The sequence below is a fragment of the Halichoerus grypus genome, chromosome 4 (genome assembly GCF_964656455.1).
Source record: "Halichoerus grypus chromosome 4, mHalGry1.hap1.1, whole genome shotgun sequence".
NCBI lineage: Eukaryota > Metazoa > Chordata > Mammalia > Carnivora > Phocidae > Halichoerus > Halichoerus grypus.
The window spans coordinates 3,781,312-3,804,323 of NC_135715.1; the positions used below are offsets into that span (position 1 = coordinate 3,781,312).

A 23,012-nucleotide genomic window follows, 5' to 3' on the forward strand; every position below is an offset into this window, starting at 1 on the left:
TTGGGAATTGAGTGCAGTTCGCTTCTGGATCTGCTGAGCTGAAGATGCCAGCCAAGGAGAGATCTTAACAAGCACAAATGCAGGCGTGAAGCCCACAGGCAAATAGACTGGAGTTTCGGGACTCATGTCATGCAGAAAAGGGAATCTTGAGGGTATATAAAGTCCTAGCAGGAGACATAAAATACTCTCCTGGGAAACACTGATATTTATGGAATGGAAGTAAATTCACTTATTAGTCAAATTTCTAATCCCTTTCACGTGATGCAAAATATGATTTCTAGAAAAGAGGTGGTTGGGATTACCAGGTGATAAAAACTCAAAACTTTGGAATATCCTCTTGAATATAAGACATAACATCGGAATGTATGTAAAGATCGGATTTTAGGAAAAGAAATGAAAGATTGTTTTCAGGCAAATACAAATGGGTCTGATAATTTTTCATGAGTGGTTTCAGCTTTCTATCTGAGGTGGGCTAAAAAAGAGTCTCAATTTCATGTGTAGTGGTAAATTGATCTCTCTATAGCCATCAATATTTATAGGTAGGGGCTTCTACTTTTTACTTTTCCATTAAGTGATTCTATCTAACAGTACTGCTTGCTTTCATTCTCATTCACTTTATGTTATAAATACTAATAAACAAAGAAAGTTAGGAGCACACAGTATTATTGTTAAGGGTCCTTATCTAGCATCTGAATATAGACATTGCCTTGAAATTTCCATATCTGAAATTTATGAATATGTCTCACTGGTTCCTTTTAAGGAAAAAAAAACAATCAACTAACAATAAGATATCAATATTCCAGGAAACCTAAAGTTCCTTATTTACAACTTTCTGTCGGTCCGTGAAGATAACAGAACCTATTAAATCCCCAAAGAAACAGAAGGATTCCCTGAATGAGAGCCCGCATTTTCTCTTCCAAATGAAACCCTGGATAAGGAAACATTTATCAGGTCTCCTACAGAAATTTACACCAGAGGCAAAATTGATATGAGCAACAGAGCACCAGGGGCCTTGTGGACTTAGTTTTTATTTTTCCAGGAGCCTGCCCAAGAGGTGAGCAAATACAGATGTAAATTAAGCTCATTTTGTGTGGGTCAAGATATCCTTGTCAAATAACTTTTAATAGTATCCGTTTGGCTTAGACCAGACAGATTGCACTGTTACGTCTGGGGATTCTGCCTGGAGAAAAGAAAGAGAAATAAATGGAAGCCTCCCTATTGACTAGTTCATCTCCTTTTTCTTTTGATTTTAAAGGTTCACTTTCCAAGTCTTCTTGGGCACATCGTGTCTCCCACAGATCCCCAGGGTGAAGGCCAGTTGACAAGCTACAGAAGGCATTCCTGGGGCAGGTGGATTTGGGAAATTGAACAGGCCACCATTTCCCCTGCATACGTGTAATGTAAATACGTCTGAGGGGCAAAGAGGCTTGTTGTCATCAGTATGTCACCAAAATCTACTGCAGTATCTCTACTTCTCAGATCTGAGTAACAGCAACCTTAATGGATAAATTTCAGACTTAGTTTATCCAGTGACAGGGGTAGATCTTATTCAAGGAGAAGGAAAAAAAAAAAAAAAATCAGATGTTTCACAGACTGGCCACAAATCAGCAACATCATTCTTCCCCTACATGACTTCTATCAGCGATGTTTTAGTAATATGGTTCTCATAAAGGTCTGAGGAAATCAGCGACACGAACACTAATGATCAAGGCCTATATGTCTGGGATTACAACGTGCCCTGCGGGGACGGAAAAAGGAATCCTGATGAAGACAATCAAAATCCACCCACAGAAAGACACATCTACAAGCACATTATATAAAGGCACTCTGCATTTTCAAACTGTCATAAAATTCCATCTCAGAATATATAGTATAGAAATTGCAGAGAATGCTTTCATTTCCTTCAGGCAAACAATAATGGAAAGGATCTTCTAAAATCTGCAGTAAAATTTTACACACCTGTTTGCTCCATTAAAATATTAGTCATAAAGCAAAACGGTAAAGAACATAATATTTACAAAAATTCTCTTAGATCTAGGTAGAGCTACTTAACATGAAAACGACCTGTATATTCAGTGAAAAACATTAAGTTAAAATATTATCTAAATGTTTTCTCTTCTATTATCACAATTTTCACAGATAGAAAAAATATCTCTATTTCTGCACCTTCTGCTGAAGGTTTTCAAGCATGATAGGGAAGAAAATACTATAACTTTGGTGGTTACATTTTCCCTATCACCGGCTGAAGTGATACTAATTATGCTATGAGAAATAAAAATAAGCATTCTAACATGACTTACAAAGCTTTGCTTCAGGCATTGAGCATATCAATAAGATATAAAAATTAACAAACCTATTTTTTAACTAATGAAGGACATTCTATCACTAACTTAATTTCAGCAAGTCAATTGGGCCCCTAATATTCTCGCCTGAAAATATAGCCAGTTGATAGATGATACCTGAAATATTTTCTAGTCTTCAAAACTTGTTATTGATGAGTTCAAAATCCTGCCAAATACAGTGGTACTTCTTCATGGAGAGACCTTCAGCTATTGTTGGGGGAAATATGACTCATATTTGATGGAACATCTCAAAAGAATCATACATGCCTTGATTTCTTGCCCAATACGTGACCTTCAGAACAAGTTTATGAGGTTCACAATTATATTCTCCTGAATTGCAAACTTTATGGATGTGGAAACTGAGGGGTCAGTGTCCTCCTCAACGTCCTGGTGATGGAGTCCCCATGGGCCCTGCAGAGGTTCTCTATCGTAATACATGGATTCTGTGACCACAGACAACAAGCACTTGAAGAATTTCACACATACTATGGTGGAGATGGGGAAATACGTGGTCCTCAAAACGTAAAGCGAAATACGGTATTGTGACCTACCACCCTGTGGTGGGTTCAGTAGCGTACCCTCAAATTTCATGTCCACTCAGAACCACAGAATGTGACCTTATTTGGAAATAAGATCTTTCAAAGATGTCATTATATAAGATGAGGTCATAGTGCATAGAGTGGGCCCTAAATTCAATGCCTGATACCTTCAGAGAAGAGGAGGGGACAGAGAGCTGTGAAGACAGAGGCAGAGATCGGGAATTGTGTCTCCAAGCCAAGTGACGCTGACAGCTGGCAACCACCGAAAGCCAGGGAGAAGCTTGGAACAGAGTTCTCTCAGACTCCACTGAAGGAGCCAACCCTGCTGACACTTGATTTTGGATTCTGGTCTCTGGAAATGTGGAGATAAATTTCTGCATTTCAAGCCACCCAGCATGTGGAACTTTGTTAAGGCACCCCCAGGAGACTCGTGCATAGCTGTTCAATCTTTGGCAAACCACTGAACTTCACCAAGGCTGACTTAACTGGAAAACTGACATAGCAACGTTTATACACAAGGCCTCAGAAGCACTTTGTAAGTCGGAAAATGCCATGCTAGCATCAGCCATCACTACTGATTAGGGAAGAGAGAGATCAATGAAATGTGGATTAGGCCAAGAACCTGCTCCTAAGATGGATAAGGTCTGGAAAGACAGGAAAGGGGCATTTCAGGTAAAGAAAACTACATGAGCAACAATACAGGTGGAGAAATGTCAGGGTCACTTTCAAATGAATCAAATGTGGTAAAGAAATTCCATAAAGGTATGAATTAAAACCACTCCCTTCTCTTCTAATCTGTGAATGTTGAGCCAATGGACACGTGTATTGGTTCTGGGGGCTGCTGTGACAAATGACCACAAACCGGTTGGCTCAAAACAAGAGAAATTTGTTCTTTCACAGTTCTGGAGGCCAGAACTCTGACATTGGGCATCTTTACACTCCTGGAGGCTCTAGAGGACACGCCTTCCTGCCTTTCCTAGCTTCTGGGAGCCCTGGAGCTTCTTGCCCCGTGGCTGTATCTCTCCTGTCCCTGCCTCCTTGCTTGTGTGACCTCCTTTTCTCTCCCATATCTCTCTTTGCTTCCTTCTCAGAAGGATACTTGCCCTTGGATTTAGAGCTCCCCCAGATCATCCAGGGTGATCTCCTCACCTCGAGATCCTGGACTTCATTACATAAGCAAAGACCCCTATTCCAAATAATATTCCATTTCCAGGTTCTAGGGATGAGCACATGGCCATACCTTTTTGGGGGGGCCACCATTCAGCCCACTGCAATATTTAAGGGTTTGGGGAGAAAAGGAAGCCAAAACACAGACACATCATCTCAGGCAAGAACAATATCACCAGTTTGATTTGTATAAACCAGGCCGGTCATACAGGACACCCATCTGGGATCCAAAGAGAATCACTTTGTGTTAAAACAAATTATCGCCATAAACAACTTTCAGACAAAGACCTTATGAGCAGACAACAAAGGTCAGATAGGCAAGTATCATATATTTTATAACTACTACTTTGACCTATATTTTCATTAATTTAATTTTTATTACTTCAGATTGCTTTACTATCTCCTAATCTATTCACTTTTCTCACATTAAAATTTAGGACCTTCAAAATACTATTTCCTATTAGAGTTAGTTCAGAATCACCTTAATGGAAATTCAAATTTCCTGAGAGCCAATGTCTTTTTCCAAATCATAATTCTTCTTTCCTTCAAGATTCTTAATTTTAAGAGCCAATAAAATTAGACACACTTCTGGATTTAATGCATATCCATCATTTAAATCACCACTGGAAGTTTAAGAGCAATTCCTAAAACAGCTAATCCATATATGATTTAAAATTTGCTAAAACAAATAACAACAAAAAAAACCCCTCAGCCTTTTTTAATTCAGATCCATGCTCATTAATGAGACCCTGTTAATATTTCATGCACAGCCTCTTCCCATTTACTTTAAAATATTTCTGTAATGGAGATTGGAAAATACACCAGGCTCCTATGAGTAATGAAAAATTCAAATGTGTTTAGGAAAGATCTTTAGCTATAATTCAAATAATGTTGCTTAAACATTTCTAAAAGGACCTAGGAGCCTCTGCTCCAAACAGGATTCAGAAGCATGGTGCGGTCTCGTAGTCAGAGCAGAAGAGTCCCTCCTGGCGGGCTGGATGTCAGTATCATCACCAGCCACAATGATCATCCTTCCCGTGAGAGGTAAGTTTTCACTCGCGAAACCAGGTAACCCAGTCACTGAAGAGCACATGGTGATCCGAGCGACACTCTAGCCCATCCATCTGGCCAAAGAAGAGGCCACAAAGAAACCCAAGAACCCCAGAGCTACTGAGCTTCTTCCCTGGGATCAGCTTTATCACCAAAGGGCCCTTCAGGAATGCTCATACTACTGTCCAAAATAGATCGTGCATGCTGTTTCTAAACCAAGTAGCTCTTTGCTATGTCTCTTGATTTATAAAATGCAGAGTACGCTGCTTTCCTTGAAAATGCAGTAGCTCACAATTAAATATATGTAGCTACATCTGATGATTAGAAAGGCATATGGCTTGACATATTGCCACAAATTACATATAATCTATACTGTAACATGTGAATGAGTCCTTAGGGAGTCCTTGGGCTAAGACTCATTAGTAGATCTCAGTAAAATGAAAGATTTTTATAAAACCACAAAATTGACTCTAATTATGGAAAATCCTGCTTAAAACATAAAGGCACTTTTACAGAAAAATTCATAATTCCATGGGGTTTGTCTCTGTGGCAGCTAATCGATTGACTGGCTCTGCTTTGCTTTATTGCTACCAGAGCTCAGCGAAATAACTGTATTTATTCAAACTGTTCACTGTTTTTCCCCAAATTAAAAAAAAAAAAACACTTGGAATTGAAATTCTATTAAGTGGTTGTAGAATAATTTTTAAAAGCAAACAAATAATTAATAAACAAAATATTATTCCAAAGCTTGGTCCCATTCTGTTTAATGCAATCAGCATTTATTGAACAATCTGATACATCTCCAAGATTCAATACAAGGCGGGTCAGGTATAGACGGACTTAAAGATAGCTTCCATGAAACTTAGAGGAAAATAGGAAAGTAGTTTTCCAAAATCACCACTTATGTCTTACTGTAATATTTCAATTAAATCCTATGAATTAGTAAATGCTCAATATGAAGAAAATATAGATTAAAAATTCAAATACAGGACTAGAAGGTTTGCTACCATTATAAAAAATGTTAAAGGCTAAATCTCTCATATGTAAAAGGTAGTTAATAAGTTAATAACACTCTAAGAATGCGCGCGCGTGTGTGTGTATAAAATCTTGCACTGAGGCCCTCTCCACGGCCATTCACCCCTCGGCCCTTCCCATGGCGCTATGATACTACAACGTCTCCCCGGGGTGCTCCTGGCCCACCTGTTCCATTCAGGTGTACCTCCTGCTGACCCTGTCCTTCTTTTCTCTTGGTTTTCATGATCAATTTCCTACTCCTTTTCTCCATCTTCTCCATGTTCTTCCTGAGTGAAATTACCAAGATACACATTTCCACAAATATGCCTATGTTTCTAAAAACAACCAACCTCTTTTATTTGTCACATCCTATTGAAGTTTCTACTAAAAACTTCAAATTCAAAACATCTACACTGAATATCTTTCCTTCCAGACTGCCTCTTCTCCAGGATTCCTCTCGTGGTTGGCACTGGAACCATCCATCCACAGTGGGGAGACAGACACCTGCCATTTCAAGTTATGGCCCCTTCCCTGTTTGGGGCGTCCCATCAGCCAGCACGGCAGCCTCGTCTTCAGAACACCACCTCTGCGATCTTCTGCTATGGTCCAAAGGCAGTTCTTGCTTGAGTGTTCCCATAACCGCCTTCTTCTTTCCCCCAATCCATCCTCTACCGTGTTCTCTGTTTTCCTTACTTCATCCCCCACACTGTCTGAAAATATGTGGGGAGTTAACACCGTCGAGAGGACAAAGTCCTGAGTAGTACATGTATATTTATTCATGATTTGGTCCAAAAACAGTTTTTTTTAAAGACTTATCTCCAGCCAATCTCTAGACTTAACTGTACTTCTTGTACCATTTCCCAAATGCAGGGTGGGTGGACATGGCAGAAGGGCCCACAGCACTCTCAGCAATAGCCGCCTTCTTGCACCGCACACGTTAGAAGGTGGGAAAATTCCCAGGCTTCCTTGCAGCTAGCATCTGATTGTTCTTTAGCTTCTACCAGTCTGGCACTACCACTCAAGATTCCGAAGGTAGGCGTGGTGGAGGCCGTGCTTCAGTTGCGTCTCCTGTGTGTCTCATAAGCATGTCATGAAGATGCCGTCTTCTCTGGCAATGGAGACCGCCCAGCCTGGTCACTGGCTCACTGACTTCTCTGTGCTGACTGCCAGTGGATGGGCACTTTCCTGGTGTCAGTGGTGGGTGGCAGGAACTGAGGGTCAGTACCTGGGGCAGCAGCTTCTCCATTTGGCTGGAAGCCTCTGGATCAAAGACGAGGCCACAGTGATGTTGGAAGCCCCATCCTGTGGTGTGGTTTTGAGTCATTCCTGAATGTTCAACTTAGAGTCTCCCGACAATTATTTTCCTACACCAAATTATTTTCCACTTGAACAGCGATAGTGGATTCTGTCCTAGGCAGCAGAGTCCTGGGGGATGGACATGCCATTCAAAGGTCCATGTCTCCACCAGAATGCTCCTTCCTTTTATCCTTACTGAGCTCTAACATCCCCAAAGGCCTGGGCCACATTTGACCTCCTCTAGAAAATATTTCTACACTTTCTCTGGGAGCCAAATGATTGCTTATTTCTCCAGGGTAATACAGAACTTGATTAATATTACCCATGTTATTATAAGTAAATTATATCATAATTATTTGTTAATTTGCCTTTTCCTTATTTGTCGACAGTGAGATATTTGAGAGCAAGGAATATGGTTTCTTCATCTTTGCTTCTTTAATGCTCTGGGTTTGGAATCTAGTAGAGTCTCAGTGAACAGGGACTGAAATGACCTGAAACACACTGACTGGAGGTTTCACCCTCCAATAGGTAACTTCTGCTAAGCGCCAAATGGGGGAAACCCAGGGGCCACAAATTCATAGGGGGATGACAGTAACCATAGATGGGCCTGGATGGAAGGTAAATGGAACGTGGATTCGAGTATCAAAAAATGAATATGATGTGACCTTGTGAAGAAGGAGGGTATTTTAAGCTGGAGCAGGAGGAGTGGGAGCTCCAAGGGGTGTGGAATGCAGGAGACAGTGAGTGGATTAGAAAAGTCACCTGAACAGAGGTTTTGGCTAAGGGGGTTGTGACACAGAAGTCATGGCTAAAACGACTGGCATCAGCTCAGAGGGGCCTGGGATATTAGCCCAGCCTAAGGGGTGTGAGGTTTTTGTAGACAGGTAAGAGGAGGTCCTTGAAGGTGTTTAAGAAAGAAGCGCCTTTTACTAAACTGGTTAGGGAACTGAGAGAGAGTGGAGAGTACCTCTCTTTACTCAGGTTGACATGCTTTAAGAAAAATAATTTAATACTAAAAACTACATTGAGGGCAAGTAAAGTCAGAAGACGAATATCTGCTTGGATAATGAAGGGATCCCAAAGTGCAGAGCAGAGCTGTCTGTATTAAAACCAAGGTGCTTTTGCTCACATTATGTTATAATCTGGGGAATGTTACGGAAGGATCTGACCACCTGCTTCATCACCCACATTCTGAAGATGCAAAGTCCTCCTCAGGTTAAAATAAAAGAACTTAGAAAAGTAAAATTGTGTGGGTTGTTTGCCCAACTTCCATTCATTGAAATAATAAACTCTAAAATGTCTAAAACTTGAAAGCTTGTCCTGAAGACGTTTGGTCCCCTAGTGTACGTGCTATATCATGCCGTTCTTTGCACTCACCCTTCCTGCGTAGTGCATGGTAGTGAACGCCGTGCCCTGGTCTTTGAGCGCCACGTTCCCGTTCCCATCCTTCATGGGGGAATAGACTGCATTTGTGTTTGACGATTCGAGGAGACTTTGTAGCTTTTTGGGAAGATTTGGTTCCATTGACCAAATCATCTGACTTTCTTCATCCAATAAAGAGAGAAATCCAGATGGCTTCTGAAAATCAAGAAGAGATAGTATTTTTCTTCTATTACTCAGTTTGATGGTTTTGTTATTATTGTACATGTATGCTCATTTGTATTTTCATTATGTTCATATAAGCACTCAAAAAATGAATTAGTCTACTTTTAATACACATTTATGTTTGCTCACGACTGTATCCCCAACACCTAGCAAAATTCAGATGTAATGTAGGCCCCAAACAGCATTGGTTGATTAATAATTGATAATGAATAAATCAATTAAAGAGTGTGTTTTAATGTCATTCAAATGCTGGAGTTATTAAAAATCATATTGTCATCTCAAAAAGAAAAATAAAATTTCCAACTAAAGGAGAAGTGTAATTTTTCTTGACCTCTAACCCGTATCGACCGCTTCACAGTTACGATGGGTCAAGTAACTTCTCCGAAAACAGAACCTATAATCATTTGAGTCATAAAAATTGTAGAAAAACCCTATTCAGCAGGAAGTAGAAGTGACTATAATATTCAAATATTAAGACCTAGAGAAAATAAAGTTGGAAGTTATAACTTGTAAAATTCAAATTAGAAGTCTGATAGTTTATAGCTGTCAAACACGGAAGCTAAAGTCATATATAAGCAACCACTTAAAATTAATCTCACATGAAAGGAAACGCTGCTTGAAAGAACTTCTCAATTTACCCTGACAGTTCGTTCCCCGCACACAGAGCACCACTGTGCCTGCGTGGTTTACACATCAGGTGAATAACTCTGACCCACTGCTGTGCTGTTTGTCTTTTCTTCTCTAGGAAAGTTCTTCTGTTGACATGTCAAATCTACCTTTAAAAAGCAGGTAATTTGTATTATTTATTTACCTCATTCTGTCATATATCTGAATTCTTCACATCAACTCAAGTGTGCTTTTGGAAGTGTGAATACCATAAAATAATTCTTCTCAGGGAGTGAAGAGGTCTCTGTTGGCCCCTACAGCCATTCGGTTTGTATTTTGACCCGAGGTCACCAAACCAAACCACCACAGGCCAAAAGAAAGTTGTTTCTTTGTGGCTGAAATATTTTAGTTGTTTTAAGCCTTTTGGAGTTTCCTGCTTATGGTAAAGAAAATGCAAAGACTATATACAGTTGTCTCAGGGCTGCAAACGTTGAGATCCTTCCAGTGCCACCCACAGAGAAGAGAGGTTGGAAGCGGCAGCCATGGGAAGGACCTATGCCTGCTTGGGGCTCACGTGCCAGGGGGAGCCCTTTGGGAGACATTTGGCAACTGAAGGACCATCTCTGGAATAAGCAGACAGATAGCCTCCCTGAGAAGGAAGGAGAAGAATGAATGATAAAGGGGGAAGGGGCACTAGGAAGGAATTGGGAAGGCCTGCAAGAAGCAAGCTGACCCACCTCAGCAAACGACCTAGGGTCACTAACACCTCCGGGGACTTGTGTTACCAACACAGAAATGTATCTGATAAGGGGATGTGGTGAAGGAAGTCCAATGTATGGTACATTCTCAGATAACCAGGGACCCTATAAAGAGTCAGAGGTGAAAAAAAATAAAAGTATGGGTACACAAAATGGATGGAGAGAGGCCCTAAAAGAAAAACCAATAAGGAGTTGGCAGAGGACTGGTCTTGCCTGGGATTTGTTGAAAGATCAGATTCTTCATTTCAATGTATAGCATCCTATGTGCTGAAGAGTATGATGTGGATACATAAGATCAGCAGCTGCTTCTTTACCTGTGCATTTGAGCATCACACCATGACACTCCTCCATATACTGTCACACTTACCCCCCCACACACGCGAGCACACACAGACACCAAGTGCAAGGGTGAATGGGCCAGTTAAGGATGTTGCAAATGCATCCATGTTTTGGGGGCAATGACAGACCTCTTTGGAGGCTAGAATTTAGAGCTCTAGTGGGTGTTTCAGTAACTCAAAGTCAAGGCCCCAAGTAGTGTAAGGGAAGGGATAACTTCCAAAATAGCCGAAGTGCTCTACTCCAAAAGCAAGATGATGTTTTCCAAGGATAAGGTGGTCAGAAACCAACAAGATACACTTTTTTAATTCTACCAAATATTTTATTTTTTTTAATTTTTTAAAAATTCAATTAGCCAACATATAGTACATCATTAGTTTTTGACATAATGTTCAGTGATTGATTAGTTGTGTATAGCACAAGGTATTTTTTTATTTTTTTAAAGATTTTATTTGAGAGACAGAGAGAGAGAGAGAGAGAACGAGCAGCGGGGAGGGGCAGAGGGAGAGAGAGAGAAGCAGACTCCCTATGAGCAGGAAGCCCAACATGGGGTTCGATCCCAGGACCCGGAGATCATGACCTGAGCCGAAGGCAGACACTTAACTAAGCCACCCAGGCGCCCCAGCACAAGATATTTTTTTAAAGCATTACAATTTGGATTGTCTCCAAAAGTTTTAAAATTCATATGTATTATGTTTTCTGGATGTTTGATATAAAGCCATGAAAGAATGGTGGTAATCAAACTTATAGACTTGGAAACTTGGTGAAGTGTCTGAAGAAGAAAACAGAACATGGAGAAGAAGTCGTAAAAAATGGCCTTCAATTCCTTCAGAAATGAGGGCTTAGGAGAGACTGAATTGTTCTACGAAATGTATGCCATTTCACCTTGACAAGAGAAAGCACTGAGGACCGACAGGGTAACAAAATGCACTAGACACGTAGAGAGTCAGGTAAGAATCTGGATCCACCTCCTCTGGTCATGGACATAAGACAAATACGTGTTCACTGAAATATGGATGTGGCTTAAGCAAAAATCGCAGATGTTTGTGAGCAGTAGAGGATTACGGTACTCGGAAGGAAACAATAAGCTTCCTTTCTACTATAGGGTATGCCTGCCTGGTACACAAACCTGCAGATTTGTAGGTAAACACCAAGCTTCCCCCTATACTTGGTACATCTTTTCATTTTTATGGGATCAAGGAGAAGTAGCAGTCAGAAATACCCACTCTCATTTCCAACTCATACCGATGAGGGTCCTCTTATTGAAGTAATCATCATTCCATGGTGAAATCTCAAGGACGGCCATCAAAGAGAGAGAAAGAATATCATGGCCATCGAAGACACAGAAAGAACATCATTCTGCTGGCTACCGGTTAGGGGTCGAGAACACAGCACCAAGCAAGAATGAGGGCAGCAGGTGTCTGAGGCTTCCCATACACAGTTCACTATATATTGCTGTTGGTTTGAAGACTTTTTTTTAAAGATTTTATTTATTTATTTGACAGAGACACAGAGAGAGAGGGAACACAAGCAGGGGGAGTGGGAGAGGGAGAAGCAGACTTCCCGCTGAGCAGGGAGCCCGATGCGGGGCTCGATCCCAGGACCCTGGGATCATGACCTGAGCCGAAGGCAGATGCTTAATGACTGAGCCACCCAGGTGCCCCTGTTTGAAGACATTTTTAAACTTTACATAGAGAAGTTATATACCATGTGTGTCATGATGAGGGAGAGGTTTCTGGAGGAAGAGGGCTTCTTCTGTCATTAAAATAAAGAAGGTTGACAAGTTGGTAAGAGGAACAAGAATATTTTACATACTAGGTAAATGTATAAAATAAATTTACAAGTCTACATTTATAGAAATAAAGGGTAGAAAATTACAGCCTATGTTCTCCAGTGGCTGAAACGTACCAGTTTTAAACAACGTTCAAGTGTTTTAGAGATATTATTGATGGATGTATATCATGTCTTACTGCATCAGTACAGAGGGACTGTTGTTTGTATGGTAGATTTTTGTTTTTATGATAGAGATACTGACGCAAAGATTCTTGCATTATAAGGTAGAAATAATAAAGGTAAGGGTCGACACCGGCAGATGTCCTAAGACTATATGTATGTAAACATATTTTTCTGCCAATGTTTTTCCATATTTCAATTTAAAAACTTTGAAGATAAATTAAAAAGATCCTGTTGAATTTGTTCTATGAGCTTGTTAGTCTTAGTATTGTTTTATAAAATATTAATTTTGTACATTGAGCATCTGTAACTATGCCAAAAGAAGAGTTTTATTGACATAACCAACGCTGAATATTTTTATAATAAAATGATCTGGTATTTCTGGTCCTTTCAATGAACTGATGATCCTTCAAATGCCCCTTCAGGAAGAGGGTAACTTGTACTCCTGAATCAACTCTGAAAAAATAAATTTCTGAAAAAATTCTGAAAAATAAATACAGTGAAGTCTCAGATATAAAGCCATCTCAAAATTAAGGCCCCTTGAAAGAAAATTCTTTGTCTTCAGTATATTTAAATCCTGTAAAGTATCTAATTATATTATATGAATACCTGGAAAAAAAAATCCAAAACTCCAGTCTGGTTACCAGGAGAGTAAGTTGTTTCCATGGTAACTCCCTCTTGTACACATTCTGTTTGCTCGTGTAGAAAAAGCACTTCATTGATGTAGTGGTGCATCTTCTCATTGGTCATGTTGACACAAAGCTATTTCGGGGGAGAAAGAAAACAATTCACAAGGTAATTATAGCCATGCAGATCCACTCGTTATATGACCATTTCAGATCAGTGACATATTGGCTCAAAACGTTCCTCACCAATTAGTCTATTGAGATAAAGTATTACAGTATTGCTTGAGAAGTGAAAGAAAAGAGTTTCACCTGATACTGTTGACTTCATTTGGTCTGATTATTCAATTTAAAGTGAGTATGTTAAAAACAAGAAGTATAATTATAATTACAACATTAACTCACAAAGTTGGGGTTTAAAATATAGTTGAGTATTTAAAAACATTTCCAAAAGGCAATTATATCTGGGCTTAGTCAACAACTGAGGATAAAAGGTGGGTTTACCATGAAAGCCCAGAGACAGAAGAAACATGTCCTGCCTCCTCACTTGTGTTATGTATCCATGATGGGCAAGAGAACATGGGTTTCTTTCAGAAAGAATAACTGCTCTAAGCACTCTGTTGTAGAAATTATTTTATCAGAAAATTTTTTATATTCCTCCAATTGTCAACTTTTATCTTCCCATCGGGAAACAAATATGTTATTTCTCAATCTTAAAAATTATCTCAAAATACTAAAAATCAATAAAATACCCCAATCTAACAAAAATGTCATCTTACTTCCTCTCTAGGCTATCCTCTCACTTTTCTGCTTTCTCTTCTAACAAGAAAACCTCGAAGGAGTTGTCTTTCTTTATTATCTTAAATTCTTCTCCTCTCCACTGTTTAAGCCACTCCAATAAACTTTTGTGCCCCAATGTTCTACCAGAATCACTTTGGTGGGAGTCACCAATGACATGTGCATTCTGAAATCCAGTTTTCAACTCTTGGTATTCATTTTCCTTGACCTTCCAGCACTATCTCATGGTGATTCCTCTGCTTTCCTGGAAAGCTGCCTCTATTGGCTTTCAGGACACCATGGGCTCATGCCTCATGGGCCTCTCCATCTACACCCACGTCCTTCATGAGCTCACTCAGTCTCACAGGCCACGCACACACGAGCCCCTATATTACACCAGGTAAAATCCAGAAATTGCTTAGAAGTATTTAGAATTCAATAACTCACTGAAAATAATTAAAGATGAACAATTTATGTAAATCAAAACAACTGATAAAAGCTTTTAAAAGAAAATCAGATCTCATCTGCAAAGGAAACAATATCTAGGATTATATGTAATATGAATGTGCTATAGTTATACAAAGAAAACGCCAAAGATTTTGTAAATCACACTGACTGAAATAGTCACTGGAGAAAAGAAAAGCCACCCTAGGTTTCTCTTTTGCACATATCAAAATTCTTCTCCACGTCTGGTGTCATTATAGCACCTGCTAAGTGGGAGCTCTTCCTAGACATTCCTGTCCTTCTACTGGGAGCTCATGGCTTCTCTCTTGGACATATAAGAGCACCCCTTATGTTCCAGCTTCCAAGCAGCAGGCCAAGCCACTTTTCTAAATGACCAACACCAGGAACGCCTTAATTCTCCATATGGGTATCAGCACCCGCACGTAAGGGTGTGGCTATTCATGATTTAGAATAATGTGTGCACAGAAAGAAAGAGTCCTTTTCTCACAGATCCAGCTATTTGGGAGAAGGGGAGTTGATGGGTTTTTACAGACATGAAGTCTCAGAGGGAGAGGTTTTGGGGAAGAAACAAACCTATCAGCACAGGGCACTGGTCAGAACACAGAGTTTGTCCTGAAACCGATGGTGTAATGTCAGGTTCCATTCTTTACTTCTTACCAGGACCAGAATTCTGTGAGTAGACACAGCTCAAATGTCTTCAGGAATGGTGACATGGTGACAGGACTGTGGGCATGGGGCTACACTGATTAAAGCATGATTGGAGAGCTGAAAAGGTAGAGGCTCAGATGACCTAAAGTAGTTAAGTTATTGCAATGATGAATGGTACATCGATATTTTGTTATTAATGCAATAGATGGAGAATGACTGATAGAGAAGTATACCAAATAACATGCCTAATTAATAACTATATTCAAAATAAGATCTGAATACCCTATCTGGACACTCAAAGAATAACAAAAGCACTTCTTATTAGCTCCAGGTCAGAAAATGATGGTCCAGGGCTATTGCCTTGTCTCCAATAGCTGTTTTTGCATCTCTGACCTCACAGTAAAAAAAAAAAAAAAAAAAAAAAGTTTTTGTAAATCTCGTGATAAAATGAATGTCTGTAGGCTGAAAAAGCTTTCTTATTGCATTCTATTGCAAAATAAGATCTAAGTTAAAACTAAAATAAGAACCCTGCCACATTGCTGCTGTCTTGGAAATTAACTTTAAAACCTAAAGAACTGGAGACAATTCATTTAAACTTAGAATTGCTCTTCGCCTCATCTTTTCCCTCCTGCTACTCCAGCCATGGTCGCTGGGATTTCCTGAAATTTCTTCCTTCTATCTGATTTGGCCAGTAGTTGCTAGAACTTCTCCTCCCTGCCCCCTGACAACTAGAGTTCATGAGATAGAGGCGAAACTGGACGTTCTTTATATTTAAACTAAAAGTCTCTTAGACAAACCCTCACTTTCACTCATCAATTCTCTGAATATAAAAATATTACAACCGCAATCACTTCAGGTGACAACATGCCACGTAAGACATTTAACTTGACATGCTTGTTTGTTATGGCTAAAACAACCTGAATATGGACACAGACCAATAAGGTCGGCACATTATAGCTGGCAAAAAAAGAGACGGAACTCACTATTTAAATATCATACGAAAAATATTTCCTTCCTTGTAACTGACACAGCCTAGGTTCACATTCATCCACTTGCTTTGTTCCGTCAAAGCAAAGCCGACCAAGATCTGTACTTATCTTACTCTCCAGGGTATAAATTTCCAGACGTGATTCTGGAAAGACAAACCCTTTCCATAAAACGGTGTCACCTCTGTCCACAGTAGCAGCCCCCCCAGGAAAGTAATACATTTACCTGTTGCTCTCATTTGATCATAAACAAAAAACAGAAATGTCCGAAAATTGTTGTTGGGGAAGAAAAATGGAAATACGAAAAATTATTTCACTTTGTTTAAAAAATATTTTGAGATGTTTCCCCAATCTAATCAGGTGTTACACTCCTTTAATACCAAAGTAATTGTGTGACCAAAGATGAATCAATGCTATAAAAGATTGTTAAAATTCGGGGTGAAATATTTACAGTAAATGAACAGAAAATAAATGACTCCATTATGGAAAGAAACTGCTGGAAAAATACTCTCTTTAATTATATGATACACACAACTGTCATTTTTCAAACTTCTTGGTATTAAAAATACATGAAATCATTTAAGAAAACATAGATTCTATATCTCAGCAGTCTGAGCTTTTACCAAAGAAGTGGTTTAAAAGTGGTTATGGAGAGTGTGCCTAAATATAATATATTTTAGGAAATGGATTGCTCAGGAGATAAAGGTCAAAGCCATGAAAAATAAGATGTCTGATACTGTATGATGTCTTATGGGTTACTGTCGGTTACTGTCTGATGAAGCTTTCCAAAGTGAGAAGATCCCTGGCTGATTCTCTGTTGTACAAGAGATACCCAAATTGTAGGACATGGATCTCTACCCTCCGTTTGAGATTCTCTAACTGAAGATACTTAGATGTGGATGTCTCGAACACACTGAATAGAATTCTCTTATCATTTCGCATTCACAACTGGTGGCAGGTCTGCAGTTGCAAAAATTACCTTCCACGACAACCTGCCTGAATCCTCTTGCCCTTGACTACCTCATAGCTGAGCATCTCCCCATACACCTGGCTGGTCTGACTGACTTAGGCTTTTTTATAATTCAAACAGACAATTCAGTTGTTATTGTTTAATATTTTATCAAACCAAGTCTTGGCCTCACTGTATTGAACCCCTGTTTCAGGCAAAATGGTGGCACCAAGTGGGAATGTGGTCGAAGCCACAGTAAAATGAGAAAGAGCTGCAGGGGGTCGGAGTACATCTTTTTCTTCCTCCCCCCCCCGCCCAAAAAAAAGGCCTAAAGTAATCTGCCGAACTTCCGCAAACAGAAAAAGGATTTGGCCTGTGCTTCTGGATACAACAACTCGATTTCTTACACTCCTGGTCAAGATGATTCATAAACCATCCAGCTCCTTTACTGAGCCTTGACATTTTTAAGCTGCAGCATCAGATGGTATTTTGTGACATGGGGCGATCAGAACAATACATCTGAACCTTGCATTGTACATCATGTTCTTTGTATTTGGAGGGGAAAAAAAAGAAGTCATTTATTAAAATCCCATAGGGAAAATTCCAGCTTGATGTGTGAAACTGAGTAGGCTGGGCGGTGGTTTTTGACTTGCAGTCTTTATTACACTGGTGCTCGCTGAAACTGAAATGTTTTTGTGTTTCTAACAGAGAAGACCAATGCTGAGCAGTAAAGGAAATCACTGGGAGCATATACAGTTCAAAGTAGAACGGTTTTTTAAACTCGTTTTGAAGTAACGTGTACATTACAATTTTCTACCAAAACAGTTTGCCTTTCCCTATTCTATATTGTTTACAGCACCCACTATTTGAACCAAAGTTAAAATCTAAAAAGAGAACTGTAGCATGAACTTCAAAAGTGCCAGTAAACGTGGCTAAGGGAGCTAATATGAATACATTGGCCTATGTCAGATACCTAGCTGAAAATGGAAAAAATGGATCCCACCCACAAAATGGTGGCCCCACTCATGGTCAGAACCTGCTTATTCCTGATTCGGCTTCACTGAACTGCTGTGTTGCGGGTGTATATGTGGGTGTGTATTAAACACAAGAGAAAGATACTGTGAATGATGTCTCTAGGCAAATTAGTTTACGTTATCTAGAAGCACAAATCTGCATTGATAATTGAGAGTATGATTGACTTCAATGCAAAGCAATCATTTTTACTTTTTGACATCATCCATCAGAATCATAATTGGGTTCCACTAAATTTCTGGGTATTCCTCAGAGTAGCCTGAATGTGAGTGAAGGTGAGTATTCATAGATGAAAATGAGCAATTATTAAGTACTGTTTAATTAGCATGCGCCCTTCTTTGATTAAAACGCATGCTTCGTACATTAAGTGCCGTTGCTAACCGGTTTAATAATAAAAATTATGCACCCCTTGGAAACACTCTTTAGTAACAGAACATTATTGCTTATCCAGATGGCCTATCATTTGTATTAATGACAAACTTAATTTCTTGAGTAAATTTTCACCAACTGTTCTCCCTTTATTTTTATTACTCAGTGAAATATCTCTGAAGCAAAAATATAATAGAGCATGACATTTACATCACAGAATTAAAGTAGGAGGTTAATTAAAGCCGACTCCAGTTGAAGGCAGAGCCCCAGGCATTAGACAGCGATTTGCATTCTTCCTGCACACTGGAAATGCCTTGGAGCTCTTACAAAATGCTGATGTCTCGGCCTGACCCCAAACCAATCAAGTCAGAGTGAGGCCCAGACATTGATATATTTTAAAAGCTTTCCAGGTAATTTTAATATGTAGACATGGTGAATACACTGAAACATAGCACAGAGCATACACAATCCATTAAATGATTTGTTTCTCAATTAATACAGATATGTGTATATTATACACTAATGGAATTGTTAGATTGTGCAGGAATGATGTCAGATTTCAGATAGTCTGTATTTTCTGCATGTGTTTAGCAGAACACTAATTGAGTGAGCTGTCAATTGATACTGTCTAAAAAACAAAAACAAAAAAGCACTAAATCAGAGCCCCACTGGAGAAACACTGAGCTGAGCTAAGTTAATGGGCTTCTCTGCAGGACTTCTCAGGGCCTTTCCTGTGCTGAGTACACTGTGACTGTCTACCTTACTTTTTCAAAGCATGCCTCGGGGCTTGCCAGATTGTTCTATGTTCTCTCCCCAACAAATCAATCATTCCCAATTTTGACACATTATCTATAAAACAGCAGGTGCAGAGGCTGGTGAGGGCACCTCTCTGATTTGTTTCAGCTTTTAAAACCTATAATTTATTTTGCCTTCTTTGAATGTCCTATTATGGTAGAGGCCTTTCTTCTCTCTGTCCTTGTCTGGGGAGGCCTGTTTACTTTCCCTTAGCACCATCTGTCTCAACCTGATAGACCACAGAGCGCCTGCCAACACTCTGATGTCATGTACAACTAGAGGCTTAGGGCACTGCGTAGACACTGCGTGCTGGGCCTCTCCCCCCCGGGGGGAGCCTGGGTCAGCAGGTAGCTGCTGAGCGCCCACCCACACCGGGTCCCCTGCTGCTTCCTACCTTGGAATTGCTTGGTTTTCACCCTTTCCAGTCTCCCTGCCCCTCCACTCCTCTTTGGTGGATTACTCTTTCCTAAACAAACCAAACGTCCTTGCAAACGTCCTCTGGTTTCCCTCTGAAATTTCAAAATCAAACTCTGCAGAACAGGTTTTAAGCAAATGTAGATGGAAGTTACTTCACAGGCATAAAAACATTATTTCTATTCAGGGGAGCCTGGGTGGCTCCATCGGCTAAGTGGACAACTCTTGGTTTCAGGTCATGATTTCAGGGTCGTGGGATCGATCCCCACGTCAGGCTCCGCGCTCACGCAGCACAGGGTCTGTTTCAGAGTCTCTCTCTCCTTCTGCCCCTCCCCCTGCTCACGCTCTCAATAAATAAATAAATCTTTAAAAAATAACATTGTTTTTATTCACGCAAAAACCACTTCCTCAACATTTCTCTTACTGATTCTCTTATTTAGATCAACACAGGCTTATAAAATAAATTAAGCATTCTAATGGGCCTAACTCATACCTGTATTCTCCTTTAATGGGAGGAATCACTACTCTGGGATCTTAGGGATTGACCATTGGCTAAGTTGATTGCCATATTCTATATAATAATCTACTAACATCAGAATTCGAAACTGCAAATGAAGAGTAAGTATTTTTAGATATTTTGTATGATACTTTGTCCACAAAATTTATCCTTCCATATACAGAGAAGCCATGCCCAGTTGTTGGAAACACAACTTCTGGTCAAAATTCTCATATTTTAAAGCTTCAGACACTATACTTTTCATCACTTTTCAACAAAAAATAAGTGTGTGTGTGTGTTTAGCAAAAAAATCTCAGCTTAATCAATATGCCTTCTCTTCTCACATTCACTTGTTAATGTAGGCCTAAAAACAATAATTAATATATAATTTCTACTGAAATATTGGTTCTTTTTTAAAATAGTTGTCATTGCCCAGGATTTGATGCAAAGCTAAGAGGTACTGAATCAATAACTAGCTCTTCAGGATGGTGGTCACAAGGTGGCAAAGAGAGGGGCACAGCAAGCACTCGGAGGGCTGGCCTTGGCCACGTTCCCTGCTTGGCCAGCAAAGCCTTCCCCAGAGGGTTGCTGTGGGAGTCAGAGGTCATCCAAAAAAAGCATCCAAATCATAGTAGGGACTCGAGAACTTGTAGCCATTATTGATTATTAGCAGAAAACTACATGAATCTATATCCCTGGTTAGCACATTTGGGCTTTAAACAGTCCCTATTGTAAACGTAGGCTTTTCCTTGGTTAGTCATCACCACAAGAACTCAATTGACTCTTGTCTAGGGTGACCTGACGCATATTTTCAAATCCATCTCGTTCTTCTTTCGATGTCCTGTAACATTTCCTTTTAACCATTCTGGTGGTATTCTGTAATAAAGAAGATACACCTGCGTTCTCTAATTTATTTATACATAGTAAAAGGATTTGGTGAAAAACTCCACGATGGGGAAAAAAAAAATGATGTCAAATAAAATGTATTGAGTTTTTTATTTCTACATTTATTAGAATAAATAATGTTGTGTCCTAAGAGAAATTACAAACAAATATCCTCACGGGCAGGCAGCAGTTTAGAAAATGTATAGTAATAATCCACATTTAAGTCTAGCTTCAGAGCACCTGCGGAACTGTGGAGAGAGCACATATCATCAGTCCTGAATTCAGAGCCTCGTGGCTGTGTCCTTCTGTGACTTACTTAAATTATCTGAGCCTTGCTTTCCTTAGCACCACAATGGTGATTTTTTTTTTAAGTTATAGCATTTGGTGGGGAAAATATCATTAAATGTACAGTTTACATACTTGAGATTGCTTTTCCTTGCCTCATTTTTTTGTTTCCTCAAAATTAGCTTTTCAAAAACTGTTACCTGAAGGTTTCTTTTTTTGTTTTATCTTATGTTTATGTATATATATATGTATGTATATATGTGTATGTATGTATTTTTTAGTAGGCTCTACACCCAATGTGAGGCTTGAACTCACAACCTTGAGATCGAGTTGCACGCTCTACTGACTGAGCCCGCCAGGCACCCCACCCTCCCCCAAGAAGACTTCTAGCCATACTGTTTTTTTAAAAATAGAACCCAATAGTATTGCAAGAAGTACATTAAAATAGCATCTCATTATTTAATTATTGTTTGTTTCTCTATAGAACCTGAGTAGCACTATACTAGTGTTCTGCTATGTAAAGTAAGTAAATTTTCTCATTCAAATTTGTCTTAAACTGAGTTGGATATTTAATGTATGTACAATTTTGGAATCTAAATGTGATGTGACTTCACAAAAAAATATTTTTTTGTTTTCACAGATCAATTGAGTGGTAAGCAGATCAATACTGAAACCTACTTTTTTTTTTTTTAAGTAGACTCCATGCCTGGTGTGGAGCCCATCGTGGAGCTTGAACTCATGACCCTGAGATCGACAGTCAGACGCTTAACCCACTAAGCCATCCAGGTACCCCGGATCGATACTGAAACCTAATAGTTGTCAGGACATTAATTGTGATGAAAATAGCACGGGTCCTCCATCCTTGGAGATAAAACGGCAACGTTTTCCTCACGAAGGCTTCCCAGTCCTTCTCCCACAGTATCTGATTAGAACTGGTCTTCCATTTGCATCCTACAGACCACATCAAATGCCTGCACATTTCTTAGTGCCTGGAACAGGGCGTGGAACTTCGTACATACGCAAATAACGTTTGTTTAATGAAGGAGCCATAGACTGCCCTGATGCAAATGAGCCAGAAAAACAGATCTTTCTGGTACTGCTAATAATACTCTCTGTCACAGAGCAGAGACTGGAGCCCTCACTTTTCCCATCTGTAAAATGGGGTACTCCACGTGAAGGGTGACGATTTAGCTTTGTATCATTTCTAGGATAGTGATTTCACAACTAAGGATTTTATGGTATTATTTTTTTTGAGGTTGAGGTTGACAAAATATACTACTTCATTTCCTAAAATTTTAGAAGTCAAGGTATCTGACCTTTTTGGTGTTCGAACACTTAGCTCAGGCCTGATTGAATTACTGTTCGTCTGGACTTTCCAGTAAATCTCACTTTTTAGAAAAGAGTTTGTAACCTTCTGAAATCAGCTTAGATGAAGCCTGGCTTGAAAACAGGTCGCATATCACAATTTTATCTTCTGCAAGAGAGTTTAAGTTTGAACAAATGTATTCTCTCTTCAAATTCTCTATATTCTTACAGTAGGTTGTTGACATGCAATTTTACTAAATTCCATAGTTCCAAGCATTTCATTAGACATAGCTGCATTTTATGTGGGTAGTGGGAAA

General features: G+C 39.5%; 1 protein-coding gene across 3 annotated transcripts in view; it reads right to left on the reverse strand.

The window, feature by feature from the left end:
* Window positions 1-23,012, reverse strand: part of MYO16 (myosin XVI) — a 574,226-nt gene that overhangs the window by 152,911 nt on the left and 398,303 nt on the right. For all 3 annotated transcript variants that reach the window (XM_078070087.1, XM_078070086.1, XM_078070088.1), the window contains exons 22-23: window positions 13,276-13,428; window positions 8,786-8,986 (exon numbers count right to left, since the gene is read on the reverse strand). In XM_078070087.1, coding sequence (XP_077926213.1) covers window positions 8,786-8,986; window positions 13,276-13,428 — 354 coding nt within the window. The remainder of the gene's footprint in view (window positions 1-8,785; window positions 8,987-13,275; window positions 13,429-23,012) is intronic.